Genomic DNA, 19,432 nt, shown 5'->3' with positions numbered 1-19,432 from the left:
AGCAAAGGACCAGAATTTGACCAGAAAGCAAATTGTACTTGAGCTCCTTTTAGTACCCTGGCTGTTTTTTATTAAAATATTTCTTTAAGGAAGTGGTAGCTAGAAAACATGCAAATCCAAGTGACCTGAAACAGACCGTATTTAGGGTTTGTGTCCCAAGTTCTAAAATTTATGTCCGATCGCAAGGCAAATTAAAAATGAAACATTTTGGTCTTGTGCTTCATAATAGGCACTGACTCCAGTTATCTGGAGAGCAGCCAATCTAATCAGATGGGGAAGCTTACAGGTAAATGAACTATGAATTTGCCTCTGGACACATTCTCAAGGCTGTGTTTTGACAGGAGAATGCTTGCCTATGACCGTCGCTCTGAGCCGCGCGTCGGGGAGCGCGTGCCCTACGTCATCGTGTACGGCACGCCCGGCCTGCCCCTCATCCAGCTCGTCCGGCGGCCCCTCGAAGTGCTGCAGGACCCCAGCCTGAGGCTCAATGCCACCTACTACATCACCAAGCAGATCCTGCCCCCCCTGGCCAGGGTGTTCTCGCTCATTGGCATAGACGTCTTCAGCTGGTACCACGAGCTGCCCCGGGTGAGTGCTTTTGAACAAGAGTCAGCAAGCGCAGTGCATCTGCGTGCAGTGTTTGCCCTTGTTGTGACTTTTAGTGGAATGAGGTTGATAGGAGGCAACAGAAAAGGTTATTTTGTGAAACAGTGTTTGATGCTCAAATATGTAGTCCTGATTCTTAGATCTTCTGCCTAGGGGTTTTTTTTTCCACATAGCAAATCAATTTTTTCATCCCTTCTCTGTAGGGTTGATCACAGTCATCTTCTGTTTCCTGATCCCTTCTATAGTTTAAGAGACTATTTTGCCATAACTCTGTATTTTTAGCAGTATGTGTATGTGCATCTGTTTAGCCATACCACTTTTTAAATATCTCTATGTTAGATTTTAGAACTCCTGTTTTTCCAAAATGTTCTGAAGATCTTTCCTCTGTATACAAAAGGTAGCATGCCCCAACAGCAGGAACACTTTAAAAATTTGTGTCACCAGAAATTTAAAACCAATAATATTCAAGCATGACTTCTCTAAAAGAAGTCATTGAGATGCAGGAAAAGAAGCATTAGATAGCTGGATTTTAGTTTGTGATTCCCCTGACAAAAAAGGATGGTGAAAGACAGTATATTTGTGTAGTTTGGTTATTCTGCTCAGAATAGACTTCAGCAGCATAGTAATACATCATGTTCCCACTGCAATATAGCAGTATAGCTGTATTTCCCAATACAGCCTTGATTGACTTCAGTTCTCCTTTTCTTTACCTTTCCAATGGCACCATGGCAGTCACCTTAAGTATCTCCAAACAAGCTGTTCTAAAAAGGTACAAAGAGCCCTGGCTTTCTGCAAGGCCAAGGAGCAGCGAGGAAGTCACAGGGATCAGAGCAGCAGGAGAGTGAAGGATAGCACAAAGCAAAAGTAACACAGCAGCAGGAGTAAGTGCAGAGAACGAACTTCCCAGGGTGATGGGCCAGTGGTGGGGCCTTGTCCAAGGAAATCAGAGCATGAGCTAGTGCCATGGATCAAAGCACCATGGCAGAGCTGTGCCCAGAACTGCCCGGCACAGACACTCAGATGAGGGCAGGCAGCATCCAGAAGGCAGACACTGGAGCTGCAGCCAGGGTACGTTTAGATGCAGATCACAGCTGCAGGAGCAGAGTTTGAGGTGGAATCAGGAGTTAAGCATGTGTGACCAAGGATTTTTCTGGTTACAGTTCCCTGTGAAATAGGTGTTGGGGAGGGTTCTATTCAGTGTATCATTTCAGGGCTTGTGCTGCATTCTTCAGTGTGCTGTGATCTGTGTTCATATTTGTATATGAACCCAGGCCCTGCAGGCCATCTTGCACTTTCTTACTCCTTTGGGAATAAAAGAGTATGTAATCTAGGAATAAGGCAAGCTGCTTTCTTGGAAGTTCATTACCTTTTAATTATTTTTCCTGACAGATTCAGAAGGCTGCCTCAGCTACCCGCACTGAGCTAGAAGGACGCAAAGGCACCATCTCCCAGTATTTCACGACCTTACACTGTCCTGTGTGTGATGAACTGACCCAGTATGGGATCTGTAATAAATGCAGAAGCCAGCCACAGCATGTGGCAGTGATTCTCAACCAAGAAATCCGAGAGTTGGAGCGTAAACAAGAGCAGCTGGTCCAGGTACGATTAAAGCATTATCAGATGTCTGTCAGCAAAAGACAGGGGCTGAAATTTCACAGCAGTGCATTACTGAATACTCCAAACAGAAATTGGAAGTATGGTCCGGGTGTTAAATGTGCTGCAGCTTGTTTGCTTTACCCGTTGCTGTTGAAGGCAGCACAGGAGCTGTTACTCTCCTAGACTTTGTGGAAAGCTAAGGCAAAGGAGGGGATCAGAACAGAAGATGCTTTTCTCATTTTCTTCTGATTTTTTTAAGAGTACCTTATATGGTTTGTAGGTTCCTTTTTTTAATTACTTCAATGACATAGAGCTGTGAGAGTGTAAAAGATTCACTCTTTTTTTATTTTTTTGCATTAAAATAACAGATGATGTTCTAGAAACAAAAATGTTTGGGTCAGAAAATTTATTTATCTATATGTAAAATATCGATGTGGTTTAGCTTGGGGATTTTCTTATTACCTTTCCTCTCAATAGGAATTTTCCAACTGCTTTTCCCCTTGAGCTAGAAGTCAATTAAGAGGGTAGCTGACTGTGCTCATGAATATATTACAGCAAAACACAATGCCTCCCCTTGTGGAAACATATGCATACACTCACCTAATTTTCATACTGTTATATTTTGTAATTAATAAATATTTTAGTTAAAATTTATTTTTAGCTCTAGCACATGAACCATTTTAAAGACTTGCCTGAATGTCAGGGATATAAATGTCCCTAAATCTAAGCATTGATTTGATAGGTTCTCATGGGGTTGCTAAAAATGCACTGTAATTCACTTTATAAATATTTCATTTCTAAGGTGTGGACTTCTTGCTGTTATTTTGTAATATTTGCCCTTATCTGCATTGTGAATGGCAGAAATGAGAAAATGCATGTTCTGCTGTTTTCCTATGGTACTTTGAACCCTTTGCATTGCTCTTGTTCTGAAGTAAAGCAGAACTGGGCAGGCTGGTCCAGCCTCACAGAAGGATCTGTGAGTTTGAGTAGAACATTCTCTTGTCCCTGCAACACACAACAGCTCAGCACAGCCTGGGATCCTGTCCCAAGCAGTGTTTGATGTCTCTGTAAGAGCATCTGTCTTATTTTAATATGAAGGCATATATATCCTTCACAGCTTAATTTTTTAGCCCTTTGAGATTACAAACTTGCTGAAGCCAGCAGAAAACTGATGTAACACTGAGATGTACATTATTTTAAACTGCACTCAAAAATTACATGCTCTAAGTTAAAACCGTAGACTTCTCCCTTCAACACAAACTGAACTTAGGACTCGTCTCAAGCACCATTTAGTTTGGTCCCTTGCATTTAAACCAGCCACAGCCTCTTTCAGAAGAACTAGGATAGATGTAGTTCTGAGATTACAAACCTGGAATCAGCTGTTAAAATCCTGTTCCTTCTGGTGACAATTGTAGGCCAGAGGATTGGTATCCTCTGAGGTGCCACCCGTGGGACTGGGCCAGGAGGGGCTGCCCCTCTCCAGCTGTTGTCAGCCTGCAGGGATTTGGTGCTGATGCTGCCCTGGCATCAGCATGGAACATGGAAAGGAAAAGCAAAGGGATACAATTTTTGTTTGTTTATTGATCAGGCTAGGCAAGTGATAGGATAAACTGTGTAACATATTAATGTGACAAAATACAGGTGTTGGAGGCATATTTCTAAGATTTTGAGAGAAGTGTTGGAGGTGGTAAATGCTGTAAAGGTTCAAAATAAAATAGCAAAGTAGGGGCCTTTTGTTTCCTAAAGGTGTCTACCTTTGGAAAAACTGTGCCTGCTATTTTATTCCACTATTTTTATTATTTTATACATTTTATTTTATTATTTTTCATGTTAAAAGTACTTTCAAGCAGCATTAACAAGTAGTTCCTTGAACAAGGAGAGCAGTGCGACTGCTGTGGCCTGTGTATTTCTGTGTTGGGCTTGATTGACTGTGACTAGATCAAACTCTAATTAAAGCTTATCTTGAAATAAGTAATTTATTTTTAGTCCCTCTTCTCTGCAGAGAATAATTGCAGGACAAGAGTTCTGTCTTTTTTCACTAGGAGACTTTTACAGAGAGTAAGATTATCACAAATAGAACACACTGCCCTGCTTAAACCCATCAACTTGTTTACCTTGTTTTTTCAAGTGCCACCACATGCAAGTAAAACTTCATTAGCAGGATTGAAACCCAAGCTGTAGAATCCTGCTGTTGCTCTCTGCCAAGTTCAGTGGGTGATGCTGCCAGCCCCCCACCAGCAGCCAAGTGAGCTGTCTGGCAGCAGCCCAAGAGGCTGAAGCAGAGAAGGGAGCTGCTGTGGGTCCCTTTGTGCAGAAGGGCTGTGCCTATTCTGCTGATACAGGCTTGATGATTTTAGTAGTCCCTAGTGGTTTATGCCTCGCTTGTGTCATTTTAAATAATTGTTTTGCTTTTTCTCCTATAATCTAGATATGCAGGAACTGCACAGGCTGCTTCGATCGGCAGATCCAGTGTGTCTCCCTCAACTGCCCAGTACTTTTCAAGCTCTCCAGAGTGAGCAGAGAACTGTCAAAGGCACCCTATCTCCGCCAGCTGCTTGACCAGTTTTAAATGATCTGTGTTACAGGATTCCAGGTGCTATTTTTTTTTTTTGTCAGTGTTTACCACACTAAGACTATTGTGCATGGTGCTTTTTCAATTCTCATCTAGTCCAGGATTTCCATTTTAACTGTTGGGTTTATTATCTGGAGAATAAGGAACACTTACCATAGCTAAATTGAAAAAAAAACCCAACCCATTTGTTGATCTATGAATAGCTCACTTTTTAAGATGTAAAAATTTCTTCTTCATGTTTCTAACATGTTTTATAATGCTGATGTTGAAATAGCTCTGTGTAACATCTTGTAAATCCATTTCAAAGTAGAAGTCAAGTTTACTTCCTGGAGGAAGGAGCACTGAAAACCTCTTGAAATGATAAAACCATTTGTGTGTGTTCTTGAACTGTCAGTATCAAGACGTGTTACTTATATATTATCCATTCACTTTATAATTTTGTCTGCGAAATATTTTGTAAATACACTTTTTTACTTTTCAAACAACTGAGTAAAATAATGTGCAATGACTTTTATACAGATAATTTTAAAGTTGGTTGGTATATCTCCTCCTAAGTTTTGCTTGATTCCAAGTAGATTGTTATTTTGATCAGACTGTGCAAACAGTAGTACCATGTGTAGCATTTTGAAACATTATTTTCTAAAAATTGCTGTCTTGCTTTAGCTATTAATGGGGCATTGTGAGGAACTGTGCAAAGACATTTTTGTTACAAACCTGTGGGACTGTTGCAATACTTTAAATATAAAATTTTATTCCATTTTTGCTTGTTTTGTATAGACATTTCTATTGCTTCTAAATATGCTTAAAATATTTTCTTTCCTTACGTACTGTACAGTTAAATCTTATTTGCCACCATCTTGACAAAATGTGTATTTAGAATATTTGTATAACTGTATAAAATGGAAAAGGAATTATGTGGTCAGTGCATTGTTTTCTAAACTGGAAATCATTTTGTTTTAGAAGTTAATAATGGAAACCATATTAAAGTTGAATAAAATGATATGGTAAAAAATGATACGGGGTTTTTTTAATATTTACCCTCAATTTGTTTCCTTCTCTGGCACACACAATAATGTAAAAACAAGACTGCTTAAATCAAAGTTAAATCCAGCTTAAACTTTGGGATCTAAAACATCAGTAGAAGTTCTTGGAGGCCTTCTCCAAACCAGAAGAGAAACATTTCCAGTTTTACATTAGTCAGAAAAGGACCAAGTTTTAAATTTAAAAGTCCAGAGATGGTCTGAAAAATAGAAGAAAACTTTATTTACACCAAGGAACCTGAGTGCCTTTTCCAGATAAGAATTTATTACAGTCAAGACACCAGTCAGTCTATGAAATATCACATTACACAGTACAATGTAAAACCCACACCAAGCAGAATAAAAACTACTATATATATAATAGAAAATCCCCATATTGTGATGCACTTGTATGTAAAATAACTCTTAAAAAACCAAAACATCAAGGCATAAAACTTTACCTGGTCTTGCATTCAATCATTGGTCACGTACAGAATAAAAGTGCAAATGCTAGGATTAAGTGCTTGTAGTACAGTCCAGTACTTGGCAGTGTCTCAGGATAAATAAAGTATAAATGACACTTAGCTGCAAGAGGTTACCTTTCACACTGGAGCAGAGCACTCAAACTATTCCTGGGTTTGTGGACAAAAATGGGATTCTTATCAAATTCAGGTATCTAATTCATAGATTAAAATTCCTGTCCTCAACAGAGGAATGGCTTTTCTAGCATAAGCAGGGCAATAGTAATGTAATACAGCCAAGTAATTTCAACCCCCGACATGTAAGTTCTTGAGCTTTCTGGACAACCTGTAACTTAAAATAGATCTGCATTGTAAATAGATCCCCACTTCAGTTGTATATGCCAGGAAGCAATTTACTTTGAAAGGAAATATAAACATTTGAAAACTGATATTCATTGTCTGAAAACAAGCCTTGAAGAACACCAAAATCCAAGAGCAGGGAGCTAAGCCTTGGCCATCAAAGGCACCTAGAACTGGTATGAGCTGGACTCATCCTTGGAAATGTACTAGATCTTGTTTTAAAATTAAATTGCTTCAAGCATTTCATTTTCAGTCAAGGGCAGCTCCTGCTATTAAAAGCAAGATGGTTAGGGGATAAGGAGAACACTTTCTGTCCATCTATCCCAGTTTAAGTTTAAGACCAGAACTAAAGCAACTGAAGGCTCCAAGTCCTCATTAAGATGACTCTAAATTTAGGCAGGCCTGGAAAGTGACTCTACATAGATAATTCTTCAGCTTCCACTGTCATACAGCCACTGCTTTTTGGATCCTTTATTTGTGGAAAAGGCTGCTCTTACCTTGGCATTCCAGCCTGTTGCTTCATTCCTACTACACAGGAAATGTAAAAAGCAGGCCTCTTGATTTTTAAGGAGGAAATGAGTATGAATTGAAGTTATTCACACAGGAGTTAATACAGGCAGTAAAAAAAATTAAATATTTGTTTCGTGCAACATTTTTATATTTGCTGTGACAATGCTGGTCAGAAACACAAATAAGTGTCCGTATATATGCAGTAGATAAGCTTCTAAGAGGTTACAGCATATTTCCCAATGCAGCTTTGATTTAATTTTCTGTGGTTTTTTAGTACTTGATTATGCAAATGATACAAAGTATACTATCCATGTAAACTATCCCTGAGAACAGTCTTATATGTAGGACATTCCGATCTGGAATTTCATCAAAACTTAGCATATGAGTTTAGAATCTTCCTGGTTGCCCAGTATCTTTCTTTAAATAATTTTCTTCTGGCACCATGATCTTGGGTATGGGGAAACTTTCCTATAGCGACATCAACCCATGTGAAGGCAGGGGGATGGCAGCTCCAGCAGGGAGCTTCCAACTGAACAGTTTCCATCCTTTCACTGTGCGTCCTGCACCTTCTCCCTCCCTCCACCAGTGGGATTTGTCCTCACCATCAGCTGACAACCCCTACCTCCCACACACATGGAGCAGCGTGCAGGAGGACCATTCCTGTAAGCAAACAGAACTCTTGTGCCACAAGTGACATAAGGCTTCATTCTAAAGTGCAGGTTCATGCAGTGCACTGGGAAAAGATGTCACAGAAGGAATCCATCAAAAACACAGTGGCATTTAAGTGCCAGCAGCAGAAGGAGAGGGAGGCTCTGCAACATGGCAAGATATTAACAAAAATACTTTATTACAAGTTGATTCTGGCTTCTTACTAACTTCTCAGAAGAAAAGAAAAAGCCATTCATGCCTAGGTTGCATACCTGTAGGACAAGAGAGAAAACAAAAGCAGACCTGGAAATCCAGGGAGCATCTAACATGGCACTGTGCTGTTACACCTAGAGCCCTTTTTTTATTAAATGAAACCTCCTAGCAAGAAAAATACTAATAAAAATGCAAAGTTAAAAACCCCAAACAAGAGTACATTCTTATCACACAGTCTTAAAAAATACTTAACTGATTTGGAGTTCCAAGCTGACAAATGGGAAGATTACTGTTCAGAGACAGATTTTGCCATTTGCTGCTACTTTTTTTTCCTTTTTTTTTTTTTCCCTCTTACTGGGAGCGCTCCCTGGCATGGCTGCACCTCCTCAGGGCTTCCTGCTTAGCAGCAATGAACCTTCACATACAACCACTACTTCTCCACTAGAGAGAAGTCCATCTTCATGTCATCCCACAAAGAAAAAACCCAAATGTCTCCAATCCAACTGGCCAGGAGCAAGTAACCAGAGAAAGAATTGTCTCATTGATAATTCCTCTCCTTCTCAAATCTTCATTGTAACACATTGCCCTGTTAAGTCTTGGCACAGGAAACCAGAGAAGTTGTTATGACCTTAATTTAAACAATTGGCTTAAAAATTCCATATATTAAGTAATCTCTTTTACCTGAAGGGAACCAGCAATAAAGGTGGAGTGGGACTTTTCACAAGAGCGTGTAGTGATGGAACAATGGCTTCAAACTGAAAGAGAGTAGGTTTAGATTAGATATCAGGGGAAAAAATCTTTCCTGTGAGGGTGCTGAGGCACTGAAAAAGGTTGTCCTGAGAAGTTATGGATGCCCCATCCCTGGAAGTTTTCAAGGCCAGTCTGGATAGAGTTCTGAGCAACCTGGTCCAGTGGAAGGTTTCCCTGCCATGTCAGCAGGTTGCTACTGGATGATCTTTAAAGGTCCCTTCCAACTCAAACCATTCAAAGATTACATGATAATTTTATCATCTTCTGTGTACATTTGTTGATTTCAGTGGCAGTGCCATAATTAAAATCAGAAATGCTTTATATTATTTAGATTTGCTGCCACTGTTTAGCAGGTTGGAGTTATGCATTTGAGCAGATAAACAACAACCCATTTTGTGCCCTTTCTCATAAACTGCTTTTACCTTACCCAAAGGCATGGTTTCATTCGTAGGAAACAACTTCCAGTTTTTTCTTGTCTTTGTCTCAGAGCCAAAAATTCCTACAGTTTGGCAAAAGGTTATTCAATTTAGTGCTGCTGGGCATCACCAGAAATTTTAACTGAACTGATCACACACAACTTTCAAACACAGCAGAAACATTCCACCTTCCCAAGGTTAAGAAAATTCAGCACTACTGGTAACAAATGTCTCTTCTCTCATGAAACCATTTTGTGACAAAGCATCTCAGACCCGCACCTTTCAACCACCTCAAAAAACTGAGTAGTCTGAGTAGTCCCCTTCTTTCCCAGTTATTACAGCATCTCTTCCTTGGATGCATGCCTCATATTTTAGAGAACATCTCATACATTTTAACAGTTTTGGCATAGCCAAACATTTATCATGTTGCCCCTTTCACATCACTGACAACCTTCCAATCCAAGACATGTATCCCTGCAGGCTGAAGATGAAAGAGGAGAAGGAATTGGGAAAATCAACATGCTGAGCTCTGCACCGCTATGAAAGGATACCTGAACCACTTGACGATAGCTACAATTCAACTGCATTTCCATTTTAAAAAAAGCTTTGACTATTCACTCTTCTCCCAGTCAACACTCCCATTTTGTTTCCCAGGGGAGCCATCAGCAATCACTGGAGAATTGCCCAATGCATCATCCAGATGAGGCTGGAGAGAGATTTCAGCTGGAGAATCCCCTGGTATCCTACAGGAGGTGTCTGTCAGAGAGTTTTTTTGCTTGTCATTCATTTCTATTACCTCAAAGTCTGCATCATTCCGCTCTCTCACATGCTCCTCCTCCTCCTCGTCCTCAGTAAGCCTCGAGTTCGACAACAAAGTTTTCCGGGTCTCCCTGTCACTCACTTCTTGCAAGTCACGCTGCTGGGGCCAGTTGGCCAGTTTGTACATGGCAGGGAAGAGCAGGACTGTCACTATGGAAATGACAAAGACAGTGTACATAACGACAGGAACGTGGTGGTATCTGCCTTGGAGATATCCCACCGCAACAGGAATGCACATTTCGCCCAGCGCCGCACCCACCACAAACAGAGACGCCGTTTTTCCTTCCACAGCCGTGTACTGCTCTATCCAGGCAATGCCGCTGGGGAAGATGGTGGCCATGGATGCTCCGTACACGGCAGTTCCCACCCACAGCGCGGCTCGGTAATGCGCGAAGAAGGCCAGGGCTGTCGAGGAGGCAGCAGAGCACAGGAGGCTCGCCACGATCATGGTGTCAGGGGACAGTAAAGCAGCACCGAATATCGCCGCTCCTCTGCACACGGCAAACATGCCCCAGAAGATAGAATTCAAAGCAGCTGCTTGACTTTCCGTCATCTCGGTAAAGACCGTTGCATAAGTAAATACGTAGGAGCCATAAGTGACCTCAGCTCCCACATAGAAGAAGAAGAATACAAACAGGAGACCAACTATAGGCCAGTGGTATTTGGCAAGTCTGTCCTGCGCAGGAGCCTTTGATTTGTCTCTAGCTGAGCTGCTCTTTGAATACAAAACAAAAAAGAAGAAGGAAACAAAGAGAATATAGGTCCCTATGAAAATATAGGACCACAAAAAGCCTTCATTGTGATGGTCATTCAGTGCTGGTGTAGTTGATGCAGCTGACGCTGTCGGCACCGACTTGAGGACAGACTGGTTTGTCTTTTCAGCCCCTGCAAGTTCTTCAGGTTCAGAACTCCTCGAGTCCATTTGAGCCACGATAGGAGCCAGAAATGCACCAACAGCAAAACTGAAGTGCAAAGCCTGCAAGTGTGGTCCAGCCTCTGATCCCCAGGTATACAGTGCCAGTACATTGCCACCTGCAGATCAGAGAGAAAAAGATTCATTTTAGTCCAAGACCAGACATCATTTAAAAAAAAAAAAAACATTAAAAAACCCACATAACCTATATTACTAATTCAGTGTACAATAATGCCAGGTTTAGCAAATACAATGTGTAAAACTGAAACTCTGCCTTAAATCCATGTGATTACTTGAGCTTTAGCAGGATATTCAGAGCAGTCAGTCAAAACAAAGAGTCACACAGTGGCTTTATCCAGCAGCAATGGACAGACATAACTGTACCAGGGGAGGTTTAGATGGGGTGTTAGGAAAAACTTTTTCATGGGAAAGGGTTGCTAAGCATTAGAACAGGATGTCCAGGGAAGCAGTTAAGTCACCATCCCTGGAGGTATTTAAAAGACATGTGGATGTGGCATTAGGGACATGGTTTAGGGATGGACTCAGCAGTGCTGGGTTAAGGGCTGGGCCCGATGACCTTAAGGGTATTTTCCCACTTAGGGACCCTATGATTTTATGGTTCTAATTACCCTACTTGACAATTTGCAGCATTTTTCAGCCTTTTTTAAAAAAGGAAATTTAACTGCTTCTCATTTCTCCAAAGCAACAATTTATCAAAAGCAACAATGCCCAATGCTAAGAATCAGAGGAACAAAAACAACATTTAAAACTCATTTAACAACATCCCAGGAAAAATAACAATTCACTTGCTACTGATGTGCTGGGTCCACCCCACTGTGTTCAAATGACTTTCCAGAAACAGAAGGGTTTACATCAATACCACTGTAAACACCAAACTACAACACCACTAGATCAACAATAATGGTAGGAAGTAACATCTCAGAGAGGTGTTTTGAAGTAGTCCTTCAGAAGAATGCAGGAAAACAAACAGTAATCAAATTCCTGTGCTGCAGTACAGCAGCCCTTATCACTCAGCACTCTTCCAAATCAATTCAGCTTTGCTTTACTGCCTTGCTATGAGTTTCTTCTGCTACTCCTGCTCAGCATGGGAAGTCTCCCTGGCTCTGAGGTCTGATCCAAGCAGTACACTCACTGAAGGTATTTTTACCATTGGCTGACGAGATTTTTCCCATACAAAGAATTTTTAAACCAGGTATAACAATCTTACCGGAGGCACCAAATACAGCTCTGCACTCCGTTTATTTAACATGACCTGTACTGTGCAAAACCGTCTCTTCACTACAGGATCCTGTGCCGTGCTCTTTTTACATCTTAGCAGAGCTCCCTCAAACCCTACAGAATTAAGGCAGACATTTCACATGTGCAGCCAGGCCACCCTAGCCAGGCCCTGGCTGGGATGCTTCCAGAGCTGTTTGATGGCTAAGCTAACACGAGTCAGCTCTTTCTCAGCAATAACCCTGCCCTGAAGGTGATCAAATAGTACTCCAGTAGTACCTTGCTGGTTAGTAAGCATCCTCAGGCTCCTGCAGGAGGGCAGCAGAGTCAGCACACGCTGCCGGGACATCGCTGGAGAGGTGCCAGGAGTGGCTGCCTGGTGTTGCTTCACCACCACGTGCTACAGCAATGCCAGAACACTCTGCTAACTGAGGCACTTTTGGGCATTTCCTAATCTCCACGTGCCAGTATGCCAGCATTTCCTAGGCATCTCTAAGCACCCTTTGCCGTGGCCTTGCCTCCTGGTGCAAACTGTCTGCTAAAGCCACCCTGTCTAAGCCACCCTGTCTAAGCCGTGCCCTGGGACTCGTTCTTCATAGCTCCGGTGTAAGTGACCTTTCTGACCACACCTACACTTGCTCTGCAACTTCACCAACACATCTCAGGATCATAGAATCATTTAGGTTGGAAAATATCCCTGAGATCATCTTCCTCCAATAACAAACCTCTGCTAAGAAACTGGGTTTGAACAGCTTTCCAGCAAAAGTGCTGGATTTGGGGATTTTTGGCCAGGCCATTTGCAGTATGCACATGCCACAGACTTAGAATCTAAGAGACAGAACAAATTTGTATTCCCAGCCACCTAAGCATGGCTGGCCAAAGGTGGAAAACATCCCTTAATTCAGGGAGATGGGCACCATGGTGCTGTGAACTCCCAGCTACTGCTGAGCCAGCTGCAGGTGGGCAACTCTGCCAACAGCAGTGTAAGACTCAAACACCAAGGCTTTGCTCAGCACTAGCTTAGGCCCAGCTGATGCTAATGAACTATATCCTGACCAGCTTCATGTAATGAGCAATTTAAAACAAAACATTGCTTAAAGAGCACAGGGCACTTTATTTATGCCTGTAATGGCCCACTGAACTGCAAATTCATCTTCTCCAGGAAGCAAGAGATACCCCACTCCCCAACCCCTAAAGGAAGGCCTGTCACACGCACACGAACACTGGAAGCCTCAGGACCAGATTAATCCAAGAACCACAGCCAGGTAAAACAGCTCCCCTCTTTTAATTCAAGATGTATCACAAGAAAAAGCAGCAACTGCTTTGGTATGCTTGAAGTTTCCAACTCTTTTGCTGAAAGAACTGTCAGAGCACAGGGTCCCCTACCTGTGTCCAGAATTCCAATGGAACCTCCAATGACTGACATCAAGATTGTCAATAGCAGGGATTCCTTGCACCAGGGTATCGCATAAAGACCAGACATTGTTCCAAGCATGGATAAGGCTGGAAAGGTTAAAAAACAGAACAAAAAACTCATATACTACAGTTTCCAATTAAATAACACAGAAGAACAAGAAATACAATTAAATTAATGAATATTAAAGTTACAGAAAATCCTAACAAGTGATGCAATGTAAATACCTCAATCCGTGGTTAGCAGTAGCAGCTAGAAAGTTCAACAAATAATTTTTTAGTTTAAAAAAAAAGGAATTTCATCAGGACATAAGCCCTGCATGACAAACTTCTTTGGCTAAAGCAAAGAGACACTAAGAGGTGTCCTCCTGCTAGAACACTAAGAAGTCTTCTGCAAACTTCTGATTTAGAAATGTGACTTCAGTGTGAAACCAGCAAAACATGTGTTTGAACAGCGTCAAGCCTGTTCTCTGAGAACTGCACTACATTTAATTTGGCTCCATTTTTAAAAGAACCCAACTAAGCTCTTAAAAATCCTATAAATTAATTTTACCTTGTCCACTAAGTGATCTTCATATAAAGATGCTGACTTCTATTTATATTTTGTTCTCACATGAGAGATGTATTCAAAGGGATTTCTGGAGTTTTAGACAGAACTACAAAATTTCTCATAAATAAATTTAGCAGCAAGTCATTAACTGTATTTGTTTTGCCATTATTGGCTACACTTACAACACACCATTTAAAAAAATATTTTTAGCAGATGGAAATTGCTTTTATTACCATTTGGGAGGAAGTTCAGCAGTTCAATTCTATGCTTATAATTGCCTCCATAATAAAACAACCTGCAATTAATATCTTGAACAGACAGTATTAGGTTCTTAGAAATCTTGTACCAGTTCAGCTGTCTCTATTATTTTTTAAATCAATAAATGATCATAGATGCAGCAGATACTTAAAACATCAATGGGGCCCAATGTATTTACGAATTTAGATTGATTAAAAAAAAAAACCAGCAACAATGTCCAGAACCTTAAAGACCTAGCAAGATACTCGCAATACATGCCTCAAAACATTTCTGAAGGTGGTGTGCATGCTGTCGTGCACGAAGAAAACACTAGAGATTGGGAATACTAAGTGCAGCTCCTCAGGTGCCACTCTCAAACCTGAAAAGTAACTTCTCAGCAAGGGCTCAGCTGTCCACTTCAGCTCTATGCCTGCTGTGCATCTGCACTTAAAAATTTCCTTGATAAACACAATGATGTTTTCAATTTTTCCTCTATATAGAATTATTCTCTGTAGCAGCATTCCAGCAGTTGAAAGATGAGAGGCAAAACTACACAAGCCAAAATCTCTTACAGGCAGCGCTCAGATGATAAAAATGAGAACAGGTTCGGTAGTTCAAATTGTGGTCTTGCCATAAGCATTACCAAACTGGAAAGGATTAGGAGATCCATCATTTCCCAAGTATTGTTAACAGACAACATTTCTATAGGTGTGTGCACTGATTCCATTACAGAAGGCGAAGTCTGACTTGGCCAGGTGCACAAGGAGGAGGTTAAAGGAGAAACCCACTCCACAAATGCACTAGCAATGGAAAAAGGGATCTTATCTGAGTGACCATATGATTACAGCACGGTCCTTATGGGAGGCACAGCTCCCTGAACTAAGGAGAAGAATACACCCTGGTACACATTTTAATCCCTAACTTGGAGCACAAAGACACTTGAAAGCAAAAAAGACAGGGCTTCTACTATTTTTGGTGTGTTCTGAGAATCTCTGTGGGAATGAGACACTAACACAACTCTAAAAAGGAGCCTCTCCTTTCTGGATGTTGAGTGTGGCTCCTGGATGGCTGAGTAGCATCGCTCTGCCTGGACAGAGCTGGTCCTGTGCTCCTACAGGAGCAAGTTTCCACATATCCAGAAAACTGTAAAAATCATCAACTGTGGTTCCTACAGTTTAAATGTTTCCACCATTACAGACAGTAATTAATGTTTCCCACTGTAATTAAGTTAAAATTTGGCTACAGCCCTCCAGTCAAAAGCCACAGACTTTTGTCCAGTACACGAAAATGATCGTGAATGATGAGTGTTAAGTAAGGGAAGGGGAAGCTCCTCACATAGAAATGCGCCTCAGCGAGACTGCTGGAGGTTTCTGCTGCACACGGCAGCCAAAAGACAGCTTCGTGTTCCATGTGTTGTACAGCGTCGCTAAGAAGCCTGTTATGTTCCTAGAGCACCTACTGTGCACATCGCTTGATGCAAACTCAAAGAAATGCAGTTGTTCTCTTCAGTGGGAACCACTGGTCAATCCATGCGGATTTCGTCCGCTCGATCCCAGTTCCCGCTGCGGACGTGCCCGGCGGGCCCGGGCTCTGGGCAGCGATGCTGCAGTGTCCGGCACACGCGGGCCAGCGGCACCCCCACCGCGGCCATCGGGGGGACAGCACCACATCCCACGGACCCGCCCGTTCCCGGGGCTCGGACCGCCCCGCAAAAGGCGGCGCATCTCCCGCGGGGCTGCGCTCGCTGCGGAGAAGCACGAGTGGCCCCGACAGTGTCCGAGAGGGCGATGCCGCCGTCCGGCGGGGCAGCACTCACCGAGCAGCAGAGAGGCGTTCATGCAGTCGAGGAGCACCCCGCCGACCACCGACCCGCCCAGGGAGCCCAGGGACCGGCCCACGAAGATGTAGTAGATGTCGCTGACGTTCTTGCCGACATTGGCGGCCAGGGTGGGGAAGGTGGGACCCAGCACCGCGATGCTCAACCCCTGCAGGGGAGAGTGCGGGGTCACCTCGCCCGTCCCGAGGAAGCGTCCGCACCGTCCCGCAGCCCCGGGGCCGCCCTCGCTCGCTCATTCACTCACCAGCCCCAGGAAGGAGGCGCAGAGCGTCCCGGAGATGCACCAGCGCAGCGCCGGCCCGGCCGCGCAGCGCCCGCAGCGCCGCCCGCCCCCGGCCGCCCCCTCCGCCTCCTCCGCCTGGATGAAGGGGACGCGCAGCTCCCGGTCGGCCGCGGCCATCGCTCCCGCCGCCGGCTCCGGGGGCCGCCCCGGGCCCGAGCAGCGCCGCCCCGCCCCGCGCACGGCGCCGGCAGCGGCGGGAGGAGGAGCGGGAAGAGGAGCGGGCTCCGAGCCGGGGGGCGACACCGCCGCTTCCTCCGCCGCCGGGGGCTCCTCCTGGGAGCGGGGCTCCCCGCTGGGGAGCGACATTCCCGGGGCAGCTGACACGCCACAGCGCTGCGAGGCTGTGCCACAGTGCCCGAGGGAGTGCCCTTACAAAGCAGCATTTATTTTTATCTCTGTTATCACTCAAACTGCACTCGACCTTTCAGTCAACCGATCATAAACGGTCTTTGCCTCCCACAAGGACTGTGTTATGGCACGGTGATAAAGCTTCTCAAGGGAGAGAGCTGCTGAGTCTTCTGAGCACAGGTATGAACACAGGCCTAGTATTAAAAGTTTTAAGCATGAAAACGACATAAATTCTTACCACTCACGTGGAGCAGCTCACAGACTGTGCAACAGGTCTCAATGGGTGCTCCCTGTCTGGCACTGAGCTGATGTTCCCTGTAAGAAAGGCCCTGAATTTCACCGTATTTGGTAAGTTTAACAAAGAACTCAAAAGATAATTCCAAACCGCGCTGCTTTGTTTTGCGAGTTGTTTCTAACAAGAAGATACTGGGATACAGCGGTGCACGGACAGGGAACAACGCATTCCCTTTCTCCTAGCACTGGCAAGCATGTTCAAGTCCCTTCTTCTTCAGGGTAGCATGGGTGCGTTGAGGCATTAAAAGAGTGCCTGCTTGCTACAAGTAATACTGATAGATATTATTTAAACCTGATCTATCCCACATTCCTACCTTTGGAGGAGTGCAGTCTGTACCATGAGGTACCTGCAGAAAACTGCTGAGCTTCTGTTCATACGTCCAGCAGTAGAGACAATTCCAGACAAAATAATTTCAACTGTAATAGTAGTCACACACAGGTCAAACCATATTTCTACATGTCAGTATTTTGTCTTGTTTGAAATGCCCAGGCTTCTCACTGTTGTTTTACACACTCACAAAGAAGCTTTCTACATTGAGAGTGTAGAAATGGCAACAGCACCCACGCACTTTATAAAGGTTTTGGGCATCTTTTTCAAATTTTAATTTGAGCTACAAGCAGTCTAGGGAATAACCCCAGGTGAAAAGGGAGTATTTAACCCATATCATCAGATATATTTATTTAAAAAATAAATATTTGGCTCTACTACAAAGGAAAGGTGAATTAATTTCTGAGACTTACTGAAGCTGCCAGTGAGGAAACACTTCATGCTTCATGAAGTGAAAGTCAAGGGAAGGTAAGGATAGTCAAGGTAAGTCAAAGGGAAATTGGTAGCAGGCCAGTAAATGATTAAAGGTCCCACTGACTTACACTGGCAGTTCATGAAGCAAAATCAAAATTATTTTAAAGCACCACTCAAGCTCTTGTAACAATTTCCCTCCATCCCTCAATTTTCCTTCTGCCTTTTTTGAATGCAACTGCTTCTGCAAGTTTGATATTAAGCCCCAGAATAGAAAATAGAGAATGTAATTTTTTCACAAACAAAGCACCTCAGTAGCTTAGGTTTTTAAATCATTAGTCTTATAATGGGTTGTCAGTGCAATTAGAATGAAATGGGTTGCACCATATACTAACGTAGGATCAAATGTAGTGGGGACATTTCAGTCAGACCACAGTGGCAATAAAAGCTGTAAAGACTTTTTGTATAAAATTCTTCACACTAGATTCAAAAATTATCAGAGTACAACAAAATTATATTTCAAAATGACAATTTTTACACAAGAGTGTCCTGGGGTGATGTTATGGTGCTTGTATCCCCAATCGTGTATTCTGTTTATGTTTGATATTATGTTCTGTGCTTTCAGAACTGACTCTGAAAGTGAAGGTTTGTTTTTCCTTGTTATCAGCTGGCTCACCTCCCCCCATGGTCTGCTGTCTAGAAGAGGCCAGTGCTGGCTGGCTTGGCTTGCTGGCTTGGCTTGCTTGCTCGCTCGCGCTCCTGCTTCTGCCTTTGCTTGTTAGTTTAGCTAAGCAGTCCAAATTTTTTCCCCTGGACCAGTTTTGGTTTTTTTTTTTTCCCTTTTCCTGAGTATCATTCCAACCTGCTCCAGACTGGGACCTGGGAAACACCGAGGAACACCTGTGCTCTGTGATCTGCAGCAGCCAGCCCCAGTGCTGGAGAGCAATCCCCGGTATCCATACCAGGGCGGCCACTCCCAGGAAAGACTTTCTGGATTTGTTCATCTCTTCAGAGTGGTGAAAGAGTTTTGTTGTCATCTGGTATTGTTACTTTTTTTTGGTGCTGGGGAGTGCTTTGTTCATTAAATAAACAGGTTCTTTTCCACTTCTCTCAGAGAAAATTCTTCCCGAACCAGGTGGGGGAGAAGGGCCCTGGGGGTTTGTTTTCTGGGGGCTCCTTCCAAAGGTTTTTCTCCCAAATTTGCCCTAAACTAGGACAAAGAATAAGACTAAAAATTATGCATGCAGTAACAAATGGGGCACTTACGAACTACCATCTTTATTCTGAATAACTTGAGACTGATCACAGTTACTTTAGCACCACAAAAAAACATTAAACATTCATTCTTACCCTTCTAACAAAGCAGAACTTGAAAGACTGGAGTTAAGGCTAGCAAAATGTGCACCCTTTAATATCAAAAACAACATACAAAATATGATGTCTATAAAGATACTTAAACATGTCAGTGTTGTCAATATTAGCAAACATTTTAGTGTAACATCACTCTACTCTTAGCATATGCACTTCCAAAACATTATAATTGTTGACACAAGATATATATAGACTAGAAGGCATAATGCACATATGCCAAAGCTTACATGACTAGAAACTC

At 42.9% G+C, this 19,432-nt stretch overlaps 2 protein-coding genes across 2 annotated transcripts in view; one reads left to right on the top strand and one right to left on the bottom strand.

The window, feature by feature from the left end:
- REV3L (REV3 like, DNA directed polymerase zeta catalytic subunit) overlaps window positions 1-5,786 on the top strand; it is a 113,563-nt gene extending 107,777 nt beyond the window's left edge. Inside the window, exons 30-32 of the mRNA XM_030267753.4 lie at window positions 342-588; window positions 1,996-2,205; window positions 4,631-5,786. Coding sequence (XP_030123613.4) covers window positions 342-588; window positions 1,996-2,205; window positions 4,631-4,771 — 598 coding nt within the window. The 3' untranslated portion in view covers window positions 4,772-5,786. The remainder of the gene's footprint in view (window positions 1-341; window positions 589-1,995; window positions 2,206-4,630) is intronic.
- A 229-nt stretch (window positions 5,787-6,015) lies between these two features.
- On the bottom strand, window positions 6,016-18,567 carry MFSD4B (major facilitator superfamily domain containing 4B). Its single transcript, XM_030267754.4, has 4 exons — window positions 16,401-18,567; window positions 16,136-16,304; window positions 13,506-13,622; window positions 6,016-11,002 (listed from the first exon to the last, which is right to left on the bottom strand). The coding sequence occupies exons 1-4, from the start codon at window positions 16,743-16,745 to the stop codon at window positions 9,762-9,764; spliced, it is 1,872 nt and encodes a 623-aa protein (XP_030123614.4). The 5' UTR covers window positions 16,746-18,567; the 3' UTR covers window positions 6,016-9,761.
- Between the last annotated feature and the right edge of the window lie 865 nt (window positions 18,568-19,432).

Source organism: Taeniopygia guttata, chromosome 3, assembly GCF_048771995.1.
Source record: "Taeniopygia guttata chromosome 3, bTaeGut7.mat, whole genome shotgun sequence".
Classification (NCBI taxonomy): domain Eukaryota; kingdom Metazoa; phylum Chordata; class Aves; order Passeriformes; family Estrildidae; genus Taeniopygia; species Taeniopygia guttata.
This window is presented reverse-complemented; position numbering and strand designations above follow the sequence as displayed.

Bases quoted from the DNA above. Each gene is read 5' to 3' on its own strand.
- MFSD4B (XM_030267754.4), bottom strand. From the start codon at position 16,745: ATGTCGCTCCCCAGCGGGGAGCCCCGCTCCCAGGAGGAGCCCCCGGCG. The intron at 13,623-16,135 runs GTGAGTGCTGCC...TAACCTTTCCAG, and splicing joins GAACGCCTCTCTGCTGCTCG to CCTTATCCATGCTTGGAACA. The intron at 11,003-13,505 runs GTAGGGGACCCT...TCTGATCTGCAG, and splicing joins CATTGGAATTCTGGACACAG to GTGGCAATGTACTGGCACTG.